Source organism: Pomacea canaliculata, linkage group LG3, assembly GCF_003073045.1.
Source record: "Pomacea canaliculata isolate SZHN2017 linkage group LG3, ASM307304v1, whole genome shotgun sequence".
Lineage (NCBI taxonomy): Eukaryota > Metazoa > Mollusca > Gastropoda > Architaenioglossa > Ampullariidae > Pomacea > Pomacea canaliculata.
Window position 1 is genome coordinate 36,574,984 of NC_037592.1, and position 25,483 is coordinate 36,600,466.

The following is a 25,483-nucleotide window of genomic DNA, read 5'->3' on the forward strand; positions in this document are numbered from 1 at the left end:
TGTACATTAAGATCGGTTCTATAACTTGTAAAAAGAAAATGTCGAGCTCTAAGCAAAAGCGCATGGTGTTTACTTTTAGGTTTTTAGGTCCTACGATATGGTTTTAATAATTTCTCTCTTTTTTCCACATTAAATGAGCTATAAAGTATATAATATATTTTAATGTTAACAAATACAGATAAGTATTATAGTTTGTAGTTATTTTTTTTCTTCTTTCACAGTATCTAGTCGACTGCAGGTCACGTGACGAAAGGTTATCTACTTCCGTTTCACTTTACAATTCCGCCTGAAAATGAAGTGCAGACTTTCATCGACCTTCGATTATACCAAAAGAAGATATTAAAGTTTCAAGATTGTAAGTATTGAGATGATTATTTGACGATTTTATTTTTTATCTTTTGGCACACGTTATAATAAAACTTTCTGCAATCAGGTGTAGCGTAGTAATATTGAGCTATACCTTAAGTTGTAAATACGATATGGAGGTACAAGAGTTGAGCAGAATGTGTGCTGGATGATGTATGTTTGCAGCTAGCATTTTCTGTTTTGTGATGTGTTACGAATTTTCAATGGATCAATTTGATAATGCTTGTGCATTACATGTTATGTTGTGATCCTCAATGGATATAATTTTCGAACGTTTTACTCAAGTTTGAATCCATCATGTAGAGCAACTAAACTGGGCAAGATCTGCGTTTCAGTGGGATAGACACTGTTTTGGTCACTTTCTCAGTGGCTTCACCGCCCCTCCAGTTGACCGTCATCTTGAAATATTGAAATATGGCATCAATAAGCAGGTACATGAATTTTCCTTATGTTCATAGATTCATTTTTTGGTATGTAGAGTGTCACGGTATCTACCGTACTTCAAATCAAGACCCACCGGGCAGTTTTGGTGCGCTTGCATCGAGAGTATATGCTCCGATTAATACTATTTTGGATCAACCGCGCTTAAAAGGGAGATGAAATAAATGTTATTAGTTTAAAGAGATAAAAGTGATTTATATTACTAAATATTTGTTTCCTTGAAATGATTGTTTATACACACTGTATTCCCGGGACGTAGTGCGGTTTCCCTACCGCGACTGATTTATTTTTAGATGACTTGTGTATAGTATTACAACTAGAAATCGAAATTTAAAACATTATGCTCAGTAAGTAATACAATTACGAATTTAAGTGTACATTGCAAACTCTGCTTAAGAAAGATGACATAGGATCTGCCACGATATTTTGAAAAATATTAAAGTCAGATTGTTTTCGGGATATTGGGTGCCCAGACCTGGAAATATCCCTAATCTGTAGACTGACAGAACCATTTATTTTTTTTAAAGGTTTTTCTACAGAAGAGAAATGTCTTGACGGTTTATAATTGGGGCGTGGCTACAGTGTATTTAAACATCTCCATTATCTTATTTTACCCTTTAAAAAAAAAAATTAATGTAAGTTATTAAGATTTCAAAGACTTAAAAGGAGGCAGTACAACAATTCTACTTGATAGCTGACCTAAAGATATGAGTTCATTTATCAATAGCTTAATTTTTTTTTTATTAAGTTTCAAAAGAACTAACACTTTTGTCTTAAGTGCCTTTAGTTTATTATGTGATGTCTTTTTATTGATGTCTTTATAAAGGCATGATACCCTATGTTTTTGTGAACAGCATCTGTATACACAAATTTCTGAATTAACCTCTTTGGGCCATAATCATAAAGTGAAAGCAAGTCATGACCCTGGGGCAACAAGAAGATAAATGTTTCTTGAAGAAACAAATGTACTAGATAGCACTCAATGTTTTGTGTTGGTGCTAATATGTTTTATGAAAATTTCTAGTGAAGTTAATTTCATGATGTTACCATCAAAACAGTAAAGCTAAAGTAGCTTCAGACCAATTGTAAAACGTTATGTTTGCAGGACTGATGTGGAACGCAGGAAAGAAGAGGCACAGCGATTGCGTGCCAATCAGGCTAGTATGAGCCAAGCTGATGCTGTGCCTGAGGAACCTTTATTTGAAGCCCCAAGAAAGGTATTAATTTTGTTGTAGGATTATTTTCTGATGATCAGAAATGGTGACTGTGAAAGTGTGTGAGCATGTGAAAACATCAAAAGAAATGGCAAATTGGACTGACATTCTGAATTGTTTCCATTCAAAATTTTGGGTTTGGGACAAGCTTTACAGCCATGTCTAAAGCATTGCTGTATGCTGGTTCTCAGTGTTTCGTTTTTTGGCAAAAGATATCTAACCCCAATTTTTATTATTATGGAGGAACCATTTGACAACTGATTCTCACTAATTATTTCACTAATTAATTGATCCAGTGTTTGACAGTTTTGTGTGTTATCTTTGTTATGTGAATGCTATCATTTTAAATTTGCAGATTGAAAAAACTCAGAGGGATCACAGCGCCAGAAAAATCAAGGAAATACTTGGGAGCTGGGATAAATTTCAGTGGGGCTCAGAGAAGTCTATACAAAGACCACCAAATGATACCAAAGCTTTGGCAGTTAGCCGAGCAGCGACGCTGGCTGTTGCTCCTTCTAGAGCCCTCCACAGCTCTGAACCAACATCAATGCAACCTGCACAAAGTTTGCACCATGCCCACCGTCTTAATGGTGAGCACAAAAAGGATCCTGGGAGTTCTCGCAGAGGGGACTTCAGTGAGCTGGGTCATGCTCACAAGAGCAAGGGTCATCAAGGCAGCAGCAAACCTGGAGCTGAAGATGGACACAAGTCTGAGGCTTTAGTAGTTCCTCATGAAATTTCAGGATCGCACAGTAACAAAAGTACTAATAATGTGAACAATGTTGCATCAGCAACTCAGAATCCGAAGTCACCTTCAGATGGACTACAGGGTGCTTTGAAAAGCAAAGTGCGACCAAGTTATAGTCCCCTAAAAGGACATGTGTCAGGTCAACACAGTGCATACCGAGTCTTTCCTGACCCACATCAAAACAAGGTACCTGCTTCCCACAGATCAAAGACAGCAGAACCAGCAAAGGCAGCTGAGAAAGCTGCTGCAACTAGTCATTCAAGTAGCACATCTCCTTATCATGGAGCACATCGCATGGTGGGTTTAAACCACACCTCACCTGTAGCTTGTACTCCGCCTTCCCATCGATCTCCTCCACAACGGCAGCTCCTGGAAGATGCCCTTAATCAGTCGGCATCAAATCTCCAGGGTCCTACCAGGCCAAATCTCACTGTGCAGATAAAGCAGGTAAGGTAGTAAAATTACCTAAAGAAAAGCATATGTAAAACAGGGTTTTGCAGGGTCCTCACCCATCCTTACAAGTCCTTCCGTAGAGAATTTTTGCCGTAAGGCCTTATAAGTCCTTATATTTGGCATGCGGTCCTTACAATTCCGAACACGTCCTTGCATTTTCTCTGTGACCCTTACAAGTCCTTATATCGATACAATATTACCACAGATTTATTTTTCATGCCTCTTATAAATCCAAAAAAATTTTTTCGGAGTCGACTTTGCCACAAAATACAGACGATTCTTCCCCTCACTGATATTTTAATCACACGGCTGCCAAGTCTCGTTCGCGACGAGAACTTACGTTTTGTGAGACTTTAATCTTGACGGATTATTGGAGAACTGGCTAAAGGAGAAAAAATATAAAGACTGGTTGGTAAAAAGACTCTAAAAGATAAATATTGTGCACGATGTGCTGCCTGCAGAATATCCTTGAATCTTTCGTCAATGGGCAAAAGTGTTTTGAAGAAGCACATGCTTCTCATTCCATCTTTTGTTTAGCATTAGGATCACACTCTTTTCATTCCTCTTTTGATCAGGGTTAGGGTTAGGGTTTTATCCTCCAAGCCTTCGCATTCCTTATAGTCACCTTAATTTTTAAAAAATACGTTTGATCTACACATCTGTACTACACTAGTTGCCCCTCTGTATTCGCATAAAACACCTTTCTTTCAAAAGGTCTTTCGAAACTTATCTCTTTCTTGAACCAGAGCCTTGATCTTCTTGTACTCTGCATAGCTCTGTTTCTCTCTTCCTTTCCTTTTGAGTGTGTGTGAAAGAGACATGAACTGACTTTTGTCTTAAACTAAAGAATGGCTTTCAGGTCTTGCAATTATTACTAGATTTCTAAAAAAAAACTTGGAACATTAACATTAACGGTGTATGTTATCAGCATGCTAAAGATACTTTTTAAGTTATCTAAATATGGCAGATATGCATCAAAATTAACTCTTTGATTATTTATTACTAGAATAATAATACATGTATTTCAGAACATAGATTCATAAATAATACATCTGTCCGAACATACACGAGAAAAACTTAAGCATTGATGACTGTCACTTAGGTCCTTACAAATGTATGAAAGGTCCTTATAAGGTCCTTACTTGGCACCATCCTTGATCCCTGGGAACCCTGTAAAAATATTTTTTGGTTGACTCAGATTTGCATTTACAGAATAAGCTGTGTTTATTGTGTGACCTAAAGATCTACATACTCTTGGGCAACTCTGAGAAGATTAATATGGCTGTTGCATTATTGGTATTCATTCATTAGATAGGTCCTTTTTAAAGAAAACTAGTAGGTGTAAGACCAAGAGGGAAAGAAAAAATAAACAACCCCTTTTCCCAAACAGCCTATTGTTAAAATCTGATTAGCTTTCCAAAAAGTCAGTCTATCCCAGTTTGCTTAGTTTATACTGTGATAGTGTAAAAAAGAGTGTTTTTGAAATTTTGGGGGAAAAAAATGGAAGATATGCACAGATATATCTTGCAGCGAAGACCCACAGAAATTAACATGCTGTTTTAATTTTTGCGACTGAAGTATGCACTATATTGTGAGGGCTTTGGGAAAGAGGAAGGGGCCTTAAAAGTGCTGTACATTATGCTGCTTCTTTGTAATCTAGTGAGAGTGCATACTTTTTTTAATATTTGCCAGAGTAGCTATTGCATTCTTTGAACAAACCAATTAAGAGTTATTATTGGCTAGGGCGGATAGGTATTACCATTTATGCATGCAGTAGTTGTTATCCCTAAGACCAAGGTCAAGATTTCTAACTGTATATAAAAATGCAACATTAAATATTGTACAGCAGTGACTTACATTCATTTTCAGGAAGAAATTTTGGAAGAGATAAAAGATCTGGACAACATTTTTAAAGTGAGTACAAGCAGTTGTAATAAATTACAGTATGCGTAAGTTAGCACTGTCACTGAGTGTACCTACACCTGTTTGTACACTATACATTTCCATTGTGTGAGATTAGGCTCAGATTCAAGAACTGCATCAGAGCCTGGCTAGCAGACCACTTGTGTGGAATCTCTCTTGCAAGCAGCACCTGGAATATATATACAGTGATACCTCGGTTCTCGAACATAATTCGTTCCGGGAGGACGGTCGAGAACCAAATTGTTCGAGAACCGAAGCAATGAAACCCATAGGAAATGGGGAAACTGGATTAATTCGTTCCAAGCCCCAGAAAATGCCTATTTACTGGCCTAATTTGTATATAATATGTAGAAAAACATGAGTCTCAACAAGAAATAAGAAATAAAAGTGTATTTATTAAAACAAACAAAAAAATAAAATGCACTGTACAGTACAGTAAATTGTGTTTCATTTACTGTACTGTACAGTACATTTTATTTTTTAAATTGTGTTTCATTGTGTTTTAAATTGTGTTTCATTTACTGTACCTGTACCAAACTTTATGGCAAGAGGGAATGAATGTGGAGGGAGGAGGGAAGGGGGATGGTTATTGTTTTGAAGGGGAGTCCTCTTCAATAAAAACAGAGGGTAACTGCTCTTCGGGTGTTTCTGTTCTCTGTATCTTTTGCTGAGGAGAATCAGAATCTTGCTCTGCAGTTGCTTGTCTGATTTCTTTACGGAAGAATTTGTCAATTGTTTGCTGTTTTTTTCTCCTCTGCAAAATTTTGCGTAAAGTGGACATAACATTGTCATTAAAAATGTTAACTGCTCTATTTGCTACCACTTTATCAGGGTGATGTTGTTCAACAAAATTTGCGATTTCTGCCCATTTTGCACACATTTCATGACTCTCTCCACAAAAACGTGACTCTCTCTCTCTCTCTGCACTCTCACTGATGACGCAAGCAAGGCGCGCTGGGCCGAATGAACGCCATTCGGCTCAACTCGGCTTATCTCGGACGTTCGGATGTTCGAGTTCCAAATATTTGTTCGGATTCCAAGACAAAATTTTCTCGAATTTCCTGGTTGAATACCGATTTGGTCGAAAGTCAAGGCGTTCAAGAACCGAGGTATCACTGTACTCTAAAAAAAATTTAAATTAAATATAGGAATACTAGTGTTTTAAACCTGCTTAATAGAGTTTCTGTATGTACAGGAAATGACTGATGTCCAGCCTCCACATACTGGTATTCAGACGCCTGTTAAAATGAATGTGGATCGATTTCCTTTTCCAAGCTTACCTCAGGAGGTAAGCAAAAGACCTATTTTTTGAAACTTTTTAAAATAAGTATTAAATGCCTACTCCTTATAGTGGTATCCAGAATAACTCCAGAAGGTATATTTTGACCAGCATTTTGATGATCATACAACACGGTCTAGCACTTTGCTAGCAGGTGGGGTGATGGTGCCACTGAACAGATTGATATTTATGCTGCAGATGAATGTTGGCAACAAGATGAAAAGAGAAGACGTGTTGAGTACAGGTGAGGATATGCTTCAGACTTGTGTCTGCCTGTTAGTTATTTTAATAACTGCTCCAGGATGATGTGGTGTGGCTTGTATTGAACATATCACCTCCTCATTAATTCTTGTAAACATTTGTGTGCACTTTTGGAGGCTTAGCAAAGAGCTGTGCAACAAAATCATAAGTAGTTGGTAGAAAGGTTGAGTTTATTTTAAAAATGATAATTTACAAGTATTGAAATAAGTTTTTGATTTTCTCCTTTTTTGCGTAGAGAAGAATTGGTGCTTTTTATTTGTTGACCAACCTGTGATATAAGAAAATTGCATTAATCTGGTTTTGCTTCCTTGTTTCAGAATTAGAGCAAGCACAAGTTGGACCAAAAGTTCTCTCTAAAACCACGTAAGTAGTTTTCAGATTCTTTTCTAATATGCAGTATTAATTCTGTTAATTTATTATTTGGCCAGATTTCATCTGTTCATAGTTATTAAGTGTAATTGGCAGTTTTTGATTAAAATGTCAAAAAATAGTATGTTGTATGCATTAGTGGCAATAAATCTTTGCAGTATTTAGAGAAAAGCTGACACATGTACAAGGAGAGTAATAGATTTGTTAACTGAACTAGGATTAATATAAATTTTTGCTCTAAAGACTGTTTTAAAAACACATCTGGGGCTATATTTTCAGATCTTTTTTGGAGGACTTGGATGTTAGTGAAGACTCTGATGAAGAGGTAATTGTGTGAGATAGTTTTATTTCTATTTCGGTTTTTAATATTTAAGTTTTATACAATATAGTAAATGAAAAAAAAGAGTGTCTGAAACTGTTCAAATGTCATTCTGGTATTTCAAATAGCTAAAATGCAGGAGCTAGTGTTTCTATCATAAGTGGTGTTGATTGCTAGGTCAGAAAAGGTATAAAGTTTTCACTGTGTTGTACAGGACGAAAAGCCACGAGAAGTCATGACCAATGCTATGACTAAAAAAGAAGAAAGGTAAGATGTCAACACATTCTAACATTTTTTTCCCAGAGCCTGCACTTTTAAACTTTATTAGTGCTGTTATAGTATGTAATTGTAGCACAACTTGAAATAAGGTTAGAAAATGGGTTTTTTTGGGTCTGTGGTATGTGTAAAAGGAATCAAACATCACATTCAGGGTGCATTTATATGTATGTAAATGAATTTAAACCCTTTTTCTTTCTAGTTCTGGTTATTTTTTGTTGTTTTGTTTTGCATCTGATTAATAATTGCACTTAGCCAGTTTTTAATTTTTTTTCTTGGATCATTTCTTTCATTGGCTTTTTACATACTTAGTGCTGGCCCAGCCTCATCCAATTCTTCAAGTGATGATTCCAGTAGTGAGTCTGACAGCAGCTCAGAGGGGGGTAGCGAGTCAGACTCATCTGCATCAGAACCAGAAGACGTTCCTGATGACGAGAAGGAGGAAGGTGAAATCCGAGAGGACACCAAGAAGGAGATTGCAAGAGATGAGACATCAAGTCCATCAAAAGAGGTAAGGCCTCTCCTACACTGAAATGTGTCTTTCATTTCTGAAGTAAATTCACATTGTCCACCTTAACCTTTTTGACATTGTAGGCTATATCTGTTGCTGTTCTGTGTTCATTGCAGAACTCCCAGTCTGGCTGGCGCTTAGAACGATTTATGCCTACCAATAAGCAATCATCCCCAGCAACACGAACCAACACAGAAAATAGTGTGACTAAAGCTAGTGGTAAAGGGGATGTGGAGAAGACAAAATCATCGCAACGGAAGATCGGTGAGATTGGCCCAAGCATTACCATGCCATTCACTCCACATGAAGACCTAAGTAGGCCTTTTGAGCAAGGCAGCAGTGAATCAGTCAGTGCTCAGAGAGAATTTAAAGAAACTTCATCATCTGTTGGTCCAGAGACAGGAAAGCCATGGATGTTGGCTTTTAAACCTCCGTGTGATGAAAGTTCATCATTACAAAGCAGCAGAAATATAAAGATGTCAGAGAGTACAACATCTGAACTGCAGCATGGCGAAAGGAAACGCAAGAGTTCTTCAGAGAGTGAAGTAGACATTGAGTCTATCACCCCAGAGCCAAAGGTCTTTGCAGCCAGCCAGGCCAGTATCAATAAATTAGCTAAGCAGCTTGAGAGTGTCAGTAAAAGTTTGTTTGGAACACCAGACAATGTGTGTGTTGGTGGTAATGGTAGTTTGAATGTGCCTCTCAAGAACAAGAATGTTCCCAGGAAAAACAGCGCCAGGAGTAACAAAGCTGAAAGAAAGATCTTGTCTGCCCCTGACACTGCCAGTGCCAAGTCCTCTATGAAACCACCAAATGACTCATCCAGTCACATCGCTAATATTTTCAGGGAAACCACAGAGGATTTCAAGTTCAAACCTCTTTCTCCTATTGAATCTAGCACAACTCCACAGAGGAAGGAGAAGGAGGGAGACCAATGGGGGCAGCAAACCCCTTTGCATATCCCAACAGCCACTTGCGGTAAACCTTCCATTATTGTGAGGATTCCCCTGTCATCTCTTTCAAACTGTAGTAGACTTCATCTGTCTGCGAACCCTGTGGCATCTCAAGGCAAGACTCTTATTGGCAGACATGAGCCTCAGTCTACAGCAGACTCATCGCACAATGCTGCAGGTGTCAGTATGAGTCAGGGTGCTACAAAGTGTATAGAGCGCTCATCTCAAGACCAGTCGGAAACCAGTGGTGTTGGTAAAGCTGCTGAAGCTCAGGTAACTCCAATTCCTCCTTCATTCACTGATTCATCCCCTTCCAACGTGTCAACAGTCAAAAGGAAAAGGGAACTAGATGGTAGAGAGGCTGCTAAGAAACAGAAGTCATCAAACAACAGTTCATCAAAATCCATGGGGAGAGCACCTTCAGAAGCCATTGAGTAAGTGTCACTTTATATGACCTTAAAGTGGTTGTTTTAAATTTATAGCTTTTCATTCATTTAATTATCTTATAAAATGCATTATCCAGGTGAAAAATTTTGTTTGGTTAACTGAATTAGTAAACGTATCTTCCCCTTTTCTAGCTCCTCATTGTTTTTAATCAGGAAAGTTCTCGCCACTTAAAAGGATACTCGCTAACCTTTTTCTTTTAAAGTTATTTGTTGAGAACAAATAAATTTGTTAAATGTTTAACTTGTTAAATTGTTGGCAAGAGGGTGTCATGTTGATTACTTATGCAATATTACATTTATTCTGAAGAACTATTGAAGGACAGTGAATTAATAGTTATGAGTTATCTGCAATGCTTTTATTAGTAAAAAACATATGTAACTGTGTCATAAATAAGAAAATAATGAATCTGCGTTGAATTCTGAACCAATAGAAGGAATTTATCTTAGGGCTTTAAAGAGGGATCGAGAGAGAAGTTGACAAGCATCATTATTATAAGCATACTTTTCCAGAAGAAACATTCATTTTTTTTTAACTGAGGAGTGGCTATAAGAGATTAAAGAAAAACTTTTACATTAACTCTGCAAATGTGACCTGGTCGTAGCAACAATACTTTCAAGAAAGTATTAATCAGCTTGCTGCTGGCTTGCTGAAAATGAAGCTTGATGTGACTTAAATAATAAACTTGCAAAACGGCACTAGAATTAAAGCATGAACCATTAGAATGGAATGCTGATTTCTTGTTTTAGGTGGCCTGAAATGCTTCTCTCCCTGTGCAAGTCATGTGTTTATGCATATATGTGTCAGGGCTTCTGCTTACGCAAAAAATTGCGTACAGTACGCATTAAAAGTTCGGGGGACCCCTTCAATTTTCGTCAATGGGGTCCCCTCCAAAGCTGGGCGAAGAACAGGGACCCCTTAAAAATCTGAAGAAGGGGTCCCCGGGACCCCAAAGAATTTAGCCTTAGCAGAAGCCCTGTGTGTATGTATATAATTTCTAACATGGATGTATTAGCTTCATGTCAAGTTTGATGTGGGCTGTCACGTTTTTCATATGACTAAGTAAACAATTTTGGATCTTAAATTTTTCTGTACAATTTTTATGATTAAGTATTATAGGAAGCTGCATTGACTGTTAACCTGTCTTTCCCAGAAACGGCGTGTCTCATGCTGATGAACCAAGTAAGGGTTCCAAGAAAGTACCAGAGAGACGCAATAGTGCAAGCAGTACATCTAGTCGCTCAAGCCATAAATCTTCTAAGAAATTAAAATCAGACTCGTTGGAGACTAAGGTACATAACAATTCTCGGTTGGTGTCAACAGCATTTTGTTTTAAATTGAAATTTGTGAATTAACATGTGGACACTGGTTTCAGGATGACTGCCTTTTGTAAATTGTGTTGTGTGTCATGCATAGATTTTTATGCTTTAGAACTTCACATCACTGGTTGGCTCCTCTACATTGCATTAAAACACATTAATACCTTGGTCTTTCAGATGAAGGTGCATGAGTTGGAACAGCAATCTAAAGAGACACAGAATCTGCCATTCATCTCATATGCCAGTCATACTCCAGCAGAAAGCCTATCAGGTGTAGTCTGTGGGAGTAAAGCTGAAAGGAAAGCAGAAGCAGACCCACTGTTGCTCTTAGAAGATGATAGGTAGAACCTTTTCTATACATGGAGTTCCATTAACATCACCTTAACATAAATGTTATTTGTAATGAAACAAGTCAGATCCTTGAACTTTGTTGTTTTGTTGTATAAATCACAGTTAAAATGCAGTCACCTTGCTTTACAGACTGGAAGTGCCAGACTTCTATATTCAGAAAGCCAAGGAACTGAAGCATGAAGCAGACAAAAAGGTAATATAAAGCTATCCTTGTCACCAGTTTTGCTGAAGGGTTTCAGTTTTTAGATAATAAACCTTTATATTTAAAAGTTTGAGCTTCTGTCATGTTGTAACATTTGATGTTGAATGAGGAACTAGTTAATGTTAACATTTTGCATTCTTCCTATCCCATGAGAACCCTCTGATAAAAAAAAATATTTATAATGTTTTGAAGACGGTATTTTTAATATTCCATTTTACCAGGTTAAATTAATGTTGAAATGCTATGATATTTTTTCCTGGTCTTGTTTAGATGGAAAAGTCGGCCAAGTTGGTGCCATATGTCAAATCCATACTTTATTTCATTCTTTGGGGGCATACTATGGAGAAACAAAACAACAATGAACCAAGGCGCATCTTTACGATGTATGCAGACACAAATTCTCTTTTACAGTGAGTGCTTTTACTCATTTACCTGCTTATTCCTTGGGTGAGCAACTTGCTATTAGACACCATCCTATTTAATTGCTTTATGTTTGTAACTGAATATGCACTCTGTATTTACCTACAGATCAACAAAGTAAGTAGACCAGGATTGTAGGCATATCGCGCCGCTAGGGCACTTAGGGGCCATCAAAGGTCCGCCCACCCTTTATGTCCAGCAAAGGTCGAGGCATGTGTCCTATTTCGACTGCGCTATGGGCATTTCCACCCCTAAGGGTAGAGACAGCCCTCGCTTTTTATTTGGTGGTATATTATATTTGTTTCTCTTCCCTTCAATTGCTAACACTGACATAAACATAGAAATGTGTGGCCTATTTCACCTGAATTGTAACAGACTAAGGACTTTGAACGCTATACTCACGAGCGTTTCTCACAAACACTTGGTTCTTTTTAGTCAGTTTAAGACGCTTGCTAGTCACTGTCATTGACACTGATCTTGTTGCCTTCTCAAATACTATTTGCCAAAAAAAAAAAAACAAATCACGGAACCATATCAAATAGATTTTCATAAAACTTAATACTTCATATACCATACACACAAAATGCAGCGTATTTCATCTTTTTGTCAAGAGCACGATGTGAAAAGATGTTAAATTGTCCTCCTCCGATTGGTGGGGAAAAACCGCGTGTGTACTACAAGTTGGTTCGCTTATGCGCACACGTGGAGTTCCCTAGGTATTCCCTCAAAGTCGGGGTGTCGACGGCCCAATAGCTGACTTGCAGTCAAACGTGTGACACGGCTTGCGCGTGTGGCGCTCACTTGGCGACTGGCCAGCTCTCGGGAGGTTAGAGGTTTAGCGGTGCGGAAAATGTTGGCGGGATGTGTCTGTGGCCACAGATGCTTATTTGTGTGTGGGCAGTCTGTGGTGCTGTGGTTTAGTGCTTGTCATATATGCAATAAGGTTCTGTTAAGATAAAGGCCATTCCCTAATTTTATTTTGAATGGTTATTTGGGGAGAGAAATGCCAGGGATCCCCCTTCTGGAGCCAAGTTTTTTTATTTTTTATTTTTTTTTTTTGTGGGGGAGAGGATTTACCTGCTACCTCTTGGCAGCAGGTGTCCATTCTTGACAGCTGGGTTAATTGAGGGTGTGCCACATAGTTATCAAACTGGTGCACCTTTGAGATCAGACATCGATTTTCTGTCAAGTTTCTTCAGTTCAGAGCATGTCTTGTGATTGCCCTTCTTTTTTTCCATATTGTACCTTTGCCTCCATTATTTTTACTTCTATTTTATTTTTGTTCTTTGCAATTCAAGAATGGAGTGTTTTATTTTGTTTGTATGTGTGAGTTATTGGCAGCTTATGAAGAATATAATGCTCTTTTTTCCTGTCAACACAGGTATGTCAGCCGTTGTAGAAGTACTGCAAACAGAGATCCTGACATTGCTGAACGGGAAGCAAAACTCTCAGTATTAATGTTAGTATTGATAGCATGCATCTATCTTATGTGCTTTTGTACTTTGCTAGTTGATTGAAGAAAAAAATACTGCATCATTGGTGATTAGTATGGGGGCATTGTTGTTGGATCTTGTTGACCAGATTTTCTGTGCTTGTTCTCAGCTTAGTGTTAAATATCTCTAGTTATTTTCTGAAGAGAGAAGGGTGTCAATAGTAGTAAAGTTACCTACATTTGTTCCGCTTTTATATCAGGTAGATGAGTTCACAGGACAAGTGTTTAAATTGTGTAGCATTTGAAAAATTTCTTTGTTACAGATTACGTATGCAGTCTCTTTTGTGCCTCAAGCTATACAACCTTAAAAAAGCAGAAGCCATGAAATTCAAGCAAATCATTGACCATGATACCAATAAGGTAGTTACTAAATTTGTGTGCACTAGAATATTAAGCTTGATCAGTTGTGAGGAAACTGTAGTTTCTTTGATAGTGTGTTAGTTTATAATTTATTCATCTCATGCTTATGTTTGGTATTTTGAAGACATTGAACGTTCCACAAGCATATTTAGACCAAGTAATGGTGATGTTTAAAATGAGGGTTTGGAAGTTGAATTCCATTGTTGTATGAAAACTAGGGTTAACTCCCTTAACGCAGGGGGGATGTTTTGTGAGGTAAATGGTTTCAGAATAGCACAATTCTTTTAGAGAGATGGAATTAGTGGGATTTTTTCTTCCTTGGGGGAGGGGAAAGTGTTTCTTTTGTTTCCATGAAAATGAATAATTTTAACCTCTTGGATATCACTGTGTAGTAAGCTTACTACTAATGTTCACGTTGATCTTCCTTTCATTTGTATACACCATTTGAGTTGTGGAATTCATCAAACACCTTTGCACTAAAAATCTAGTTTAATGAGATGGACATATGCATTTCCTCATCTTTGAAGGCTTCTTCAACAATGAAGATCAGTTCTCATGCGCCATCACCACATCAGAATAGCTGGAACAAAAACAGCACTGGTACACCTTCTCCAATGTCACCAACCCCTTCTCCGACCTGTAGCATCGGCTCAGTTGGATCACAGGTTTGTTTACATGCCAGGATGAATGTAAGCTTTTCTGTGAGGACCATTCCCTGTGCATTGTCTATAACGAAAAGCAGTTTGGGTGTGTGTGTGTGCATGCATGTTGAATGGTTGAATGTTCAGTGGTATATTTTCTTTGCATATGTATTCAACTGAAACCTTGCTACCTAACAAGATTGTCTTTTGTGAAGTGTGAGTCTCTTGTACCTAGATGTCAGCAGTTTTCAAGGTGTCACTTGCAAAAATTTATTTTATAGCAAAAGTGTGTACAAAAAAGTGCATTGTAAAGATTTCAATATGTATGTATGATACTGTAACAGGGGAGCTGTGAACAGGGCAGCTCCAAACTTACCAATGGTGTTACTGGCGCAGCCTCAATGTCTTCACCTGGCATGGTCACTGTGCCACAGCGTATCCACACAGTGACACAAAAATATGTGACTGTTGTTTCCTACCTTGTGCAATGCCATGACCTCTGGGATCAGTCTGTAGATGAAGCCCGTCCTTATAAAGGTGAGTGATCTATTGGTTCAGTTATCCATTTATTGCTTTGTTAAAGTCTTGTAGACTTGGAACTTGGGGTTTCAATAAATTATGCTAGAAAAATTGATAGATACTTCTTTGAATAAACACATTTGTCTGGTGACAAATATTTTAATGTAAATGGAAATAATTTGCTTATTGAGGATGTTCCCTGTTCCTGGAGACCTTTTTAAGAAAAAAGTTTTTTCCAAGGTGCTAGAAAAGCCACACTTTTCCCTTTTTTGCACCTTTAAACCCCACTCCACATCATCAGAAAGACTAGATATTTTTCAAGCATGGCCTGTTTAACCATATTTACTGTATATGCACACACACACATATATATTTAAAGACTAGTATTTACACTTTCATAGGTTGGATCTAAACAAATGGAAATGATGGCTTACTTTTGTGTTCTGGTTTCGCAGATTTTTTCAGCAATATGGACAACAGATGTGGACCCCTGTCCCTGCACAGCAGTATGCTTCATTTGGTGCGCTATGTGTGCACAGCCCTCAAGGAGGTTGTTGGTTCATAGAGATCTGCCAGGTTTCTTGTTTAAAGGCAGCCCCCACTCCTACTCCCCAGCAGCTGCCACTAGCATTTCCAGCAGCTTGGGAAGATACTCATCGGGGCAGCATCGCATTCAAAGGAAAAAGCATGCCTACAAAGGCAATGTTTCTACTGTGCAATAAACAAAGAGGTGCTGTGGACCCTTCATGCTTGAGCCATGATGTTAGTAAAGACATAAGTGGCGTGCCTCTTTTTTCCCATTCCTTTGTATTTCACCCACACTTTAACGAAGCCTTCCTCGTTCCCGCTTTCCATGCCACTCATTGTGTACCCATAATTCATATACAGTCATGCATGTGTGAATGTGCCTACACAGACACTCTCACATGCACACAATGTGCAAATGTTTTATGGCATATGAGATGGCCCATTTTGTTACCCCCCGCCCCACCTCATCATCAGGAAAATGAAATGTAGATTTCTTGAAAGATTGCCATGGATATTGTGCCTGTCATACTGATGAGTCAGTGGAGACCTGTGCTTGAAAAGGGCTTGGGTCATCCCATTCATGCAGCTTCTGATGGCCAAGTCATGTGCCAGTTGTGATGCATGTGGTCTTCGTGATAAAGTGTAAAAAGAAAGAAGAAACAGCAGACCTGTACCTGTCCCCACGGGGTTTCCTACGCAGCCTTCACTTGCCTTGAACAGCCTGCTGCTGACAACAGTTTGAATAGATGTCAGTTGATTAATAGCTGTGCACAACTGTTGAACAACAGGGCTGTGATAGAGCACATAAGTGGTGCAGACACAAGTAAAAGTCATTGAAGTTTAGCAAGGACAAGACACCATGCTCTGTGATAACAGTATAAACTATAGCAGAGAGAGAAAAAGAATTTGTGCATAGACAAGAAATGTTTGATTTATAGATTGGGATAATTGTAATCTTGTTGCTCTGGAGTGGGGTCAGTGAGAGATACAAAGGCAGCAGGGTTGCTACAGCTTTATTTTGGATGCACTTGTTCTTATGTTCAAAAAATAAAAATCGTCCTTGATCACAAGAATGCAACAGATAAACCATATATGAATGGTTTTTGCCATCAAGCTTTTGATGATTTTATGGGTGCGCCAAACATGGTAGATAAAACCTGTCATATGGTTTAAATGTCCAGTTTTCACGACGCTTTTGTTGGGTTGTGGTCAGATCCTAGATTTAATGTAGAGACTTGCATTTTTAGTTTTGTTAGTGACATGCATGTTTGTATCTTTTTGCTGAGGACATTTTAGCTGCTCTGTGCAGTTGATATGCACAAGAAAAAGAAAAAATATTGCTTAAAACATGAATCAGAAAAGTTTTGTAAAGAACAGGTAGTCTTTGAGAATTAAAGGGTTTAAAAAGTACTTGTCTAATTGTTTTTATGGCAGGTGCACCTCTAAAGCTAAAGAGAAGTGTACAGAGAAAGAGAAGCATTACTTAGTTTACCATGAGCAATCATACATATACAGCTTTTTATATGCTGGAAGAAGTTCAGTCTAGTAAAATTTGCTTTGACCCAATGTTGATCTGCATATTTGTGTCATTTGTAAACTTTACTAGATTTTTGTGAAGCTCCCCACAGTCATAGTCGTCTTTTGTTTTGAGCATTACCTGCAGTTTTTGTGAATAGATGGCAAGACAATCTTCTGTGTTGCATGCAGCAATAGCCTGGTCCTGATCTCTTTAAAAAGATAAATACAAAAGAAAAATGTTATTTAAGATTATCTGGTTGCATTACGTTGATGAGATGGCAGAATGGTTGTCCATGTGACAGTTGGAAACCAAAGATTTGGATGGATGTAAGATCAAGTGATAAATGGCTGTGAGATTTTATCATTTGCATGGGTCTGCTTTTAAATTTTTGATTTTATCCATTTATTTCTTATTTTATTTTTATTTTTGTATTATATTTTGGTGGGTTGAATTTCATAGATATGCTTTGCTGATTTTGGAAGATTACTCGAAATTGAAGGTTAAGCCCAGCGTGTGTGGTGAAAGAACTTGTTGAGGTGCTATTTAGCAAAAAATTGCTTTAAGTATAGGTCTATAGAACATGCACAAAATAGGAAAGATTGAAGATAAAGAGAACCTCAAAAGTCTAGTGCTGTTTGAGGGGGAACTTAGTAAAGCCGCCTGGTTTGTTTTTTTCATAAAATAAAGTCTTTGGAAATCCTTCCTGGCCTGCCTCATTTTTTTTTTATTTTTTTTTTTAAACTTTTTTCTGTTTTAGAAGACTGATAGTGATATGTATATAAAAAAATATTTTCTTTTTTATCTAGAAACCTTTGTTGCAATAAAATGTGTTCTGCACCTGCAGTTTAGAGTTTCTCACCTCATTGTTTACAGTTTCACTGGAAGGAAAGAAACGGTCATTAAAGAGGACACCCACTTTCCTTACCCCTCCAACCCCTTTTTTATTTTTATCCTTTTACCACTAAAGAAAAAATGGCTGTGGTTGTCCTTAAGGGTCTAAAAAAAAAAAGGAAGTTTTTTTTAAGGAAATTAGTTCAGTATTAGGTATGCTGAGATATATTTTAAAGTTATTAGAGTACTTAGAAAATGCAAAGTCACAATGTCCTTGTCCCTTTAATGTTAATTTAAAAAAAATTTATTGGCACATGTACTTTATCCTGTTTCTCCGTGAAACATTTGACACATTTGTTATGTGTGGGTGTTTACCACTAAGGCCTTTGAATACACATTGCTGTACCACATATTGTCTGTTTTCAGATCAATAGACATAAAAAAAATCCACAAGCGCGGCAGCTGAGGTAACCCGAGGACTGCCTGTATTGATATGAAAACAGACAGTAGGACTATTTGGAATTAAGCCACTGTTGGGAGTTTCAGTCAGTGTCCAACTTCATGATAAATGGTTCAATTTTCTAGTCATTTCCCCTTGTAATTAGAAAGTATGAAATTGTGTCAGAAAACTGAAGGTAGTGACAGAGCAGTTGCGCAACATTGTATACTTCTGGGTATTGGGTTTTTTTATAATAACATAGACTAAATCCTAGTTTCTATTGCACACTAGGTGTCGGGACAGTCAAAATTTGAGGCAAGCTTTAGGTGATTGTTAGAATTAGTGTATTGAAATGACATCTTATAGGAAAGGGTTGTTATTAAGAGGGGAGATTGTAAAAGTTTATAAATCGTATTAGCAGTTATAAATAGAAATTATGTAAAAATTTATCTAATGGTTTACCTTGAATGGCTGTAGAGAAGCACTGAACTTCCTAAATATCCCTTGATGGTGTTAGCTATCATGAGAGTTGTATTTACTTACTAATATTTGTTGCATTGAAATTATTAATAAAAGCTAGATTGTTGCAAATGTAAATAATACAGACAGCAGCATTTAAAGACTATAACTGCATACTCTGCAGTCTTTGCTCATATAATTTTTCTTGTGTGGCAAGGATTACAGCTTCAGAATAGTTCCAAATGATTAATATTTCCTTGGGATTCATGCCTAGCTGACTTTAGTTATGAAATTTGTGCTGATTCTTATGTGGTGCTAAAGCTTGCAAAAAAGCACCACTTTTATACTTTTTTGAACAAGGGGATATGTATATAATATTGTAATATTTATGAGTACATTAAAAATCTTGAAAATATGTATCTAGCATCATAGCTGCAATTTCAGCTTTTGTTTCAGATCATTGTAATTTTTGACAATGCAAGCTGCCACAGAGTTCTTTTAGGTTTAGAAGTAGTGGAAAAAACTAATTTATCAAAGAAATAGACTCCATTTTCCTTTATTACTGCTAAAGGGTTGAACAATCAACAATATTTGTATTTTTTCCAACATGTGGGAATATTGTTGCTTGAGCTTTAAACATAGAACATCCTCGGACTGTTTAACCATTTGTAATTTGTCTGTAGATCACTTTAATACTAACAACACACGCTATCAGTAAATTGTTGCTAATTGTGACTTCCTAAGATCATCTCAGCCTATGAACCTTCCCAGACCAATCTAATCTGTGACCATTACTCCAAATAAGAATTCTGGATTTTATTGGCACAACTTTAGACCACTTCTTTATTCTTGCTGGCTTATAGTCATTTTTGTGCTTTGTTTGCCTGGATCAGAGCAGTGTTGGTCATTGATCAAGTATAGTATGTGCAGGTCATAACCTGGGGTGTTTTTATATATATATGAAAAGGCTCTCAAGAAGGGTTGATTGGGGTTTAATATCCTTTTGTTAAAGAATTTTGTTTCTTTTTTTTTTTTTTAGTTATGTGCTGGCCCATTACCTCATGCAGTGTGCAAGTGAGTGTGAGTGAATGTACTACAGACGAAGCTTGTTTCAGTGTTGTCGCAAAGTACTGCCATGTAAAGTCAGTCCCTTTACATCCTGATTCACCACATCAGGATCCAGTGTTCATGTACCACAGCCAGTTCTGCCAGTTCTTACCACCACTTTTTCCTGTACATGCTTAAAACGGTTATGAATTTGTTATCCCAAGAATGACATGTCATGAATGACCGGCCTAGACTAGTGCAATGGCAGCTCAAAATCTGTTAAAGTGAGCAAGAAATTCCAGCAAGTTTTTTGGTTGAAGATACAGGAAGTGCTGTGTCATATGTACAGCGTCAAGAGACTATTTTATTAACATGTTGCTGAAATAAGTTAGTTGGGTTTTTTTTATTAAATCTGTTTTTGATTATTATGCAATTTGTCCTAAAATGTATTTATCTGGCCTCCATCTACAATTTCATTATCTTGTATTTATCTTCTGTCTGTTTAATATTTTATTTCATGGTTACTTCTTCGAGTTTAATTTGGGAGGAGGGATGTCGTTATTCAGTTTGCGGGGCAGTGCAAGTGAATGTGTGATCTTGGTGGAAATTGAATAAGCCTTTACAAAAGGTGCTTTGGTTACTGTTGAACCTTGTGTGCAACTTCTATGACTATGACACCAATTTGAAATCAAATCAAAGCTGCTAAACACTTGAGCATAAGATGAGGTGAGAAAGAATTATAAATCTCTTTGTGTATAAAATGCAGACAAGATCCTTCTTGTGGATATTGAATGACTGAAGCAGTGTAGGTAACAGAATTCCTTAACATGAATTGCATTACTTTTATCTTTCTCTCTCTTTTTTTTTTTTTTGCCCACACAGTGTATTATTTTCATTAGAGCTGTTCATTCTCATAGTGGTAGGTGAAAGTAGGTGCAACAAGGCTTAACGCCATGAAGCAGGAAACAAAACCAGTGTTCACAGATTCACCAGGATTCTTTGATAAAATGTATTTGTATGCTGGCCACTGCTGCTTTACAAACAAAAATGGGTGTGTGATCCTATCTTATATTTTCTTGCCATCAGTGATTTTCGTGTTTTAAACTGGGATGGGGAAACAATGCCTTGTGTTAATAGGGCTTTCCAATTGTTCAGAATCTGGGCTGTTTTTTCACTCTTTTTAATAATCATCAAAGTCCTTTTTAAACTGGTTAAATATATTATCAGAATCATTTGAACTTTCCATGGTTTTTATTATTCTTTTTAATCTGGAGCCGATTAGAGCTATTCCATGGCTGTATATACACCCAAACTATTTTATGATATGCATATTTGGAGTTCCCTGTGAAAAAGAAACCAAATCTATAGAAATGATTCTGTCTAGTCACCACACAGTGCAACAGTAAAACTTCTTTTCTGGAGTACTGCTATGGGCATAGTGATCACATTTATTTCAGTTTGTTATGGCATATTTTTGCTTACATTCCATTTCCAAATTGTCATTTGAAACCTTTTATTTATTTCACCTTCTTTTCTTCTTTTGGTTTGCCAGTGCTTTAGGGTTAAGCTGTTTATATAATTTCTCCGGTGTATGGTCATCCTCTGAGCTGAAGAGGAAAGTTTGGAAGGCATTTCCTTAAGTCTGTCTGGCTGTATTACCACTAGTTAAGTTTGAGTCATTGACTTGCATTTGGTAAAGTAACATGGAAGATGCAGCAACTGACTGTGCTCTTTTATCTGCTAGAAATAGCAAGGTTGGAGTGTCCAGATGGCATCTAAGGCTTTGGTCTAGACCAGTTTTTGTGTTGCCTCCCTCCTACCAACATACCATGTTGGTTAGTCTCAGAGGGGTGTGCCACCAATTACAGGGCCAAACCATGACAGTTTCCTCCTTAATTATGACAAGAAGTGACTGATGAATTGGCTTGCATATCTAGTCTGCTTTGGATGTAAATGTACTCAGTCCATGAAATATTCAGAAGTCTCATGAGTAGTCAGAGCAACAGCATCTGTGTACTTAGTAGCCAGCTAACTGTACTTCCTCTCACCTCCCACCCCAGTCCTGAGGGGTCTGTAATACCTCATTGCCAATGACCTCAAGGTTATAGGTCTACCTTTACACTAACAGGAGCCTGCCAGTGTCATTTATCTAGAAGTCTTCTCACAGTCATATAGAAAGGTGAAGGTGATTGGTCAGGAATCTTGCTTTTGGGACCTACACCCAGACGAAGCTGCTTCAGTTGATTGTACTCTGTGCAGTGGAGTTTGGAACATGCATTGTCCAAGTACCATGCTGTTTCTTTTCTGAACTATGAAGTCCTGGTTTGTATACATTATTTCTGTATAAGTCTGTCTCTACGCAAAATTTCACAAAGTCTTTTCCCCTTTAGGTCTTAGGTCGCTAGAGAGTGACAAAGAGGTTGATCTTGCTTGTCAAGTTATTATCTGGCATTGCAGACTGTACAGGGAGGTCGCTGAAGGATTTTCCTGTTAGCAGTTCTGTTGTCAATGAATTTTAGCCCTGCAGCGTTTCATAGGAACTAACAGTGTAAACTATTAGTAAATGTTCTTCACACCCTTCTTCTGCATCTTGTAACACCTCTTTATTTTTTTAAATATATATAATGCTCGAAGTCATTGAATGTTTGAAGAGTTCAGGTCATGCTTGGTATTTGTCAGGGTATGCATCAGCTCACCAAAGCAGGGTAAGATAACTGGATATTTTTGTTTTACATGCAGCAGTGTGAATAAGGAAGTATTTTTAGTGTTATAGGGTATATTTTTGTGTTTTTGAAAATTATGGTTTGTATTAAAAACAAAATTCAGTCTACCATACTAGGTAAATACTATTTTTTAGTTTCATCCAAAATTAGTAAATGTCTCGACAGCGCAGAACTGGACTTTAACAGCACAACCTGCCGCTGTCACGTGCCTGTCTAGCCATGAGCGTTCCCTGCACCTGGCCCCTACATTCTGTGCTGTGATGCTAGTCTTGTGACCGGTACCCACACCGGGGTAGTGGGGTGGGGACCTGTTTTGGAACTGGTCCATCTTCTGCTGAAGTGATTTAGATTGAGAAAAGGTGCCAGATGACAGATAGGGTTAGGGTTTGTAAAGACTGTTGATAGATATGTGTTACTCCTATCTCTTCAGACAAATGGACATTGATAGTAGTGGTGTTCAGAAAAGCCATAAACAGTTTTTAAAAGTCGGGGGTGGGAAGGGAACGGGTGTCTTGCCTTGTGGTCTTTAGAAAACACAAGTTTTGTCTTAGCACGTCTTAAAACACTACTCGCGTGATCTGCTGAGAATATTTATGCATAAATTATGGATGTTCGCCCCCATCCACCGACTACAGTACTTTTTTTTTGCTTTTGTCTCTCATTTTTCTCGTTGACTGGCTAGCGCAAAGGATCGTGTAGGGATTTTTTCCCAGCTTTACTGGTAGATCTGATAGGTATAAAAAATTGTTTTTGTTTGTTTTTTTGTTTTTTTTTTTCGTTTTTTGTTTGTTTGTTTGTTTGTTTTGGGTGTGGGGGGGTGCGGGGGTCTTTAGACATTGATAGCTTCTTGGCTTCGTCCTATCGTGTTCAAGATTCCTACATGTGTTTTATTTTCAGAGTATTTTGATATTTTTAATCGGCAGAGATCTTTGGTATACATTTTATTGGCAGTAAACAACCACAGAATAACACAAATCTTCAATGCACGATGCCAATACATAGGTTCTAATCAGTTTTTTTTAAAATATTTTACCATGACGTGACTGCTCATTTATTGTAATTTTTTTATAATAACAAATATAGATTTTGTTTCAGAAAAAAAATGAAGCCCACCCCGTTTGCCCATGTTGTAGTGTTACATTTATATACACCAGTATGTGAGAAGCTGTTGTTTCGCGTAGTTGAAGCAGTGATTGAAAACCGCAGAGCTAGTCCATTTGTCAAATGTCTACCTAGGGCCGTGTCTGAAGTGAGCCACACTGGCTCCATTCTTGTGCGAAGAAGTGCTAAATGATACGGATGCACAGTTCTCTGCGGGTCTGTGACTTTTTTTTAAAGCAAAACTTGGATTTTGCTTTTAATTGATGTAGCGCCACTTTGCAGCGCCAATTTATTTTGATGCATCATGAACTCCATGCTATGCAAATGAGCTGGGAGAGGGGGGAAGATAATGCTAAATGATGCCATGTAAGCATACAAGTTCGGGAGTTTGGGCTTTCGTTTACAGCAGGTTGGAAAGTTCTGTGATGCTGCAGAGATTGTTGATGGGGAGAAGGGGTTTAACTTTGTGGGGTTTTTTAAAATCTTGACACCTGCCGCACAAACCTTGCCATGGCACCGCTTCTCTGCAGCTGTTAACTGTACGAGAGAAGCCACTGAGCAGGGGTCTGCTAATCGGAACAAACTTAGAGTCTGTCGATTAAGCGCTGATATTATGAAAGCTGGCTGCTGGCTTTTAAAATGACTATATTTTAATTATTGCAACGTCTGAGATTTATTTATTTAGTTTTTTTACATGCCTTTTCTCCATCCACACCGACCTTGCCCTCCGACACACTTATTTTGATTAAAGGAAAAAAATGCCTCTGTTGCATTTTTTTTTAATCTACCACACTCCCTCTCTCCTCAATCCTTCATCCTCTCTTTCTGTGAGGAGATGAGTGCTTTCGATCTGTTTTTTCTGAAAAGTGTTGTTTCTTGAGAGTGGGGTGGTGAAACCGCAAATCTTTTGTATGGCCAGCCTTATGAAGATACATATGCCCTGTTGGGGATTTATTTCGTGCAGAATTTTGTGGAAAGTATTAGGTGTTGAATGTGGTCATTAGTTGAATGAAGCGTCGTGTCGTCCGTGTAGTGGTGTTGCTAGGAGATTTTGATGTTCTGCATGGTGAGCTTGGAAAAGAGAGTTTGTGTGGTGCTCGTGGATGGTGGTGCGAGACAAGTTGAGAGGTGACTAAAGAATGTTGTACCTTACATGTTGTCGTGAGTACACCTCATTTTGTACAGGACTCCTTGCCATTTATACGGCCCTTGATGCGAAAACAGAGAAGAAAAGTATATATCTAACCTTGTTAGTCCCTTCGCTTCAAACTATTTTTGTGATGATATTTTTTTCAAGCATTTGAGACAGTTTGGAGACTGTCCTGCTGTGCTCACCGATAATTTTTCCACTTGTTTATTTGTTTGTTCATTGGTGCAGTGACGTGACATGTTTCAAGCAGTCCATGCCAGTTCCAAAAGTTGTCTGGATTTTTTTTGTAAACACCACCTCCCATCTCACAGACTGAGAATTGTAGTAGTAACCATGAAGATTTAGAAATAAGTCGTTCAAAAGATCAGTACGCAAGTGGCGCATATCTCATTCGCTGGGTGACATTGCGGAAAGTCGTGGTTGTTGCTGATAAATTCTGTTTAAGGAGAACATTGTGAGCGCTGGGTGCTGTGGACCAACAAACTGTGTCGCAACTGTGCATGATTGGAATTTTTCTTCATCTGGTCATATGCTCGCTTCATTCATTCCACAAATGTTTTGTGAGCCATGTTTTCAAGTGACATGGTCTGTATACATGTACATTAAAAACTAGACTATGTATTGCAGAACTCAACAGATGTCTTATAAAAAAAAAGCTGATCTGCCCAGCTTCAAGTGGAGCTGGGGCACCAATTTGCAAATGAATGATAACTGTTACTATTAATATTATATATATATATATGCATCACCCAAAATCTTGACTCTTATTGACAAAGCTATTAAATTTAATGTGTCTGAAACTTATTTCAGTTGTTATATGTTCTG

General features: G+C 37.7%; 1 protein-coding gene and 1 long non-coding RNA gene across 2 annotated transcripts; one reads left to right on the forward strand and one right to left on the reverse strand.

Annotated features, from left to right (window-relative positions):
* The first annotated feature begins 476 nt into the window (after positions 1–476).
* Positions 477–20,456, forward strand: LOC112559319 (AF4/FMR2 family member 4-like). Its single transcript, XM_025230453.1, has 20 exons — positions 477–797; positions 1,913–2,024; positions 2,377–3,216; positions 5,092–5,136; positions 6,341–6,433; positions 6,623–6,668; positions 7,003–7,048; positions 7,334–7,379; positions 7,588–7,640; positions 7,962–8,160; positions 8,277–9,547; positions 10,711–10,849; positions 11,054–11,217; positions 11,357–11,420; positions 11,700–11,839; positions 13,231–13,308; positions 13,605–13,701; positions 14,229–14,366; positions 14,687–14,879; positions 15,317–20,456. Exons 1-20 carry the CDS (start codon positions 781–783, stop codon positions 15,424–15,426), a joined length of 3,891 nt encoding a protein of 1,296 aa, XP_025086238.1. The 5' UTR covers positions 477–780; the 3' UTR covers positions 15,427–20,456.
* On the reverse strand, positions 15,649–25,483 carry LOC112559322. Its single transcript, XR_003098318.1, has 2 exons — positions 21,900–25,483; positions 15,649–21,764 (listed from the first exon to the last, which is right to left on the reverse strand). It is a non-coding gene; the product is annotated as an uncharacterized LOC112559322 (long non-coding RNA).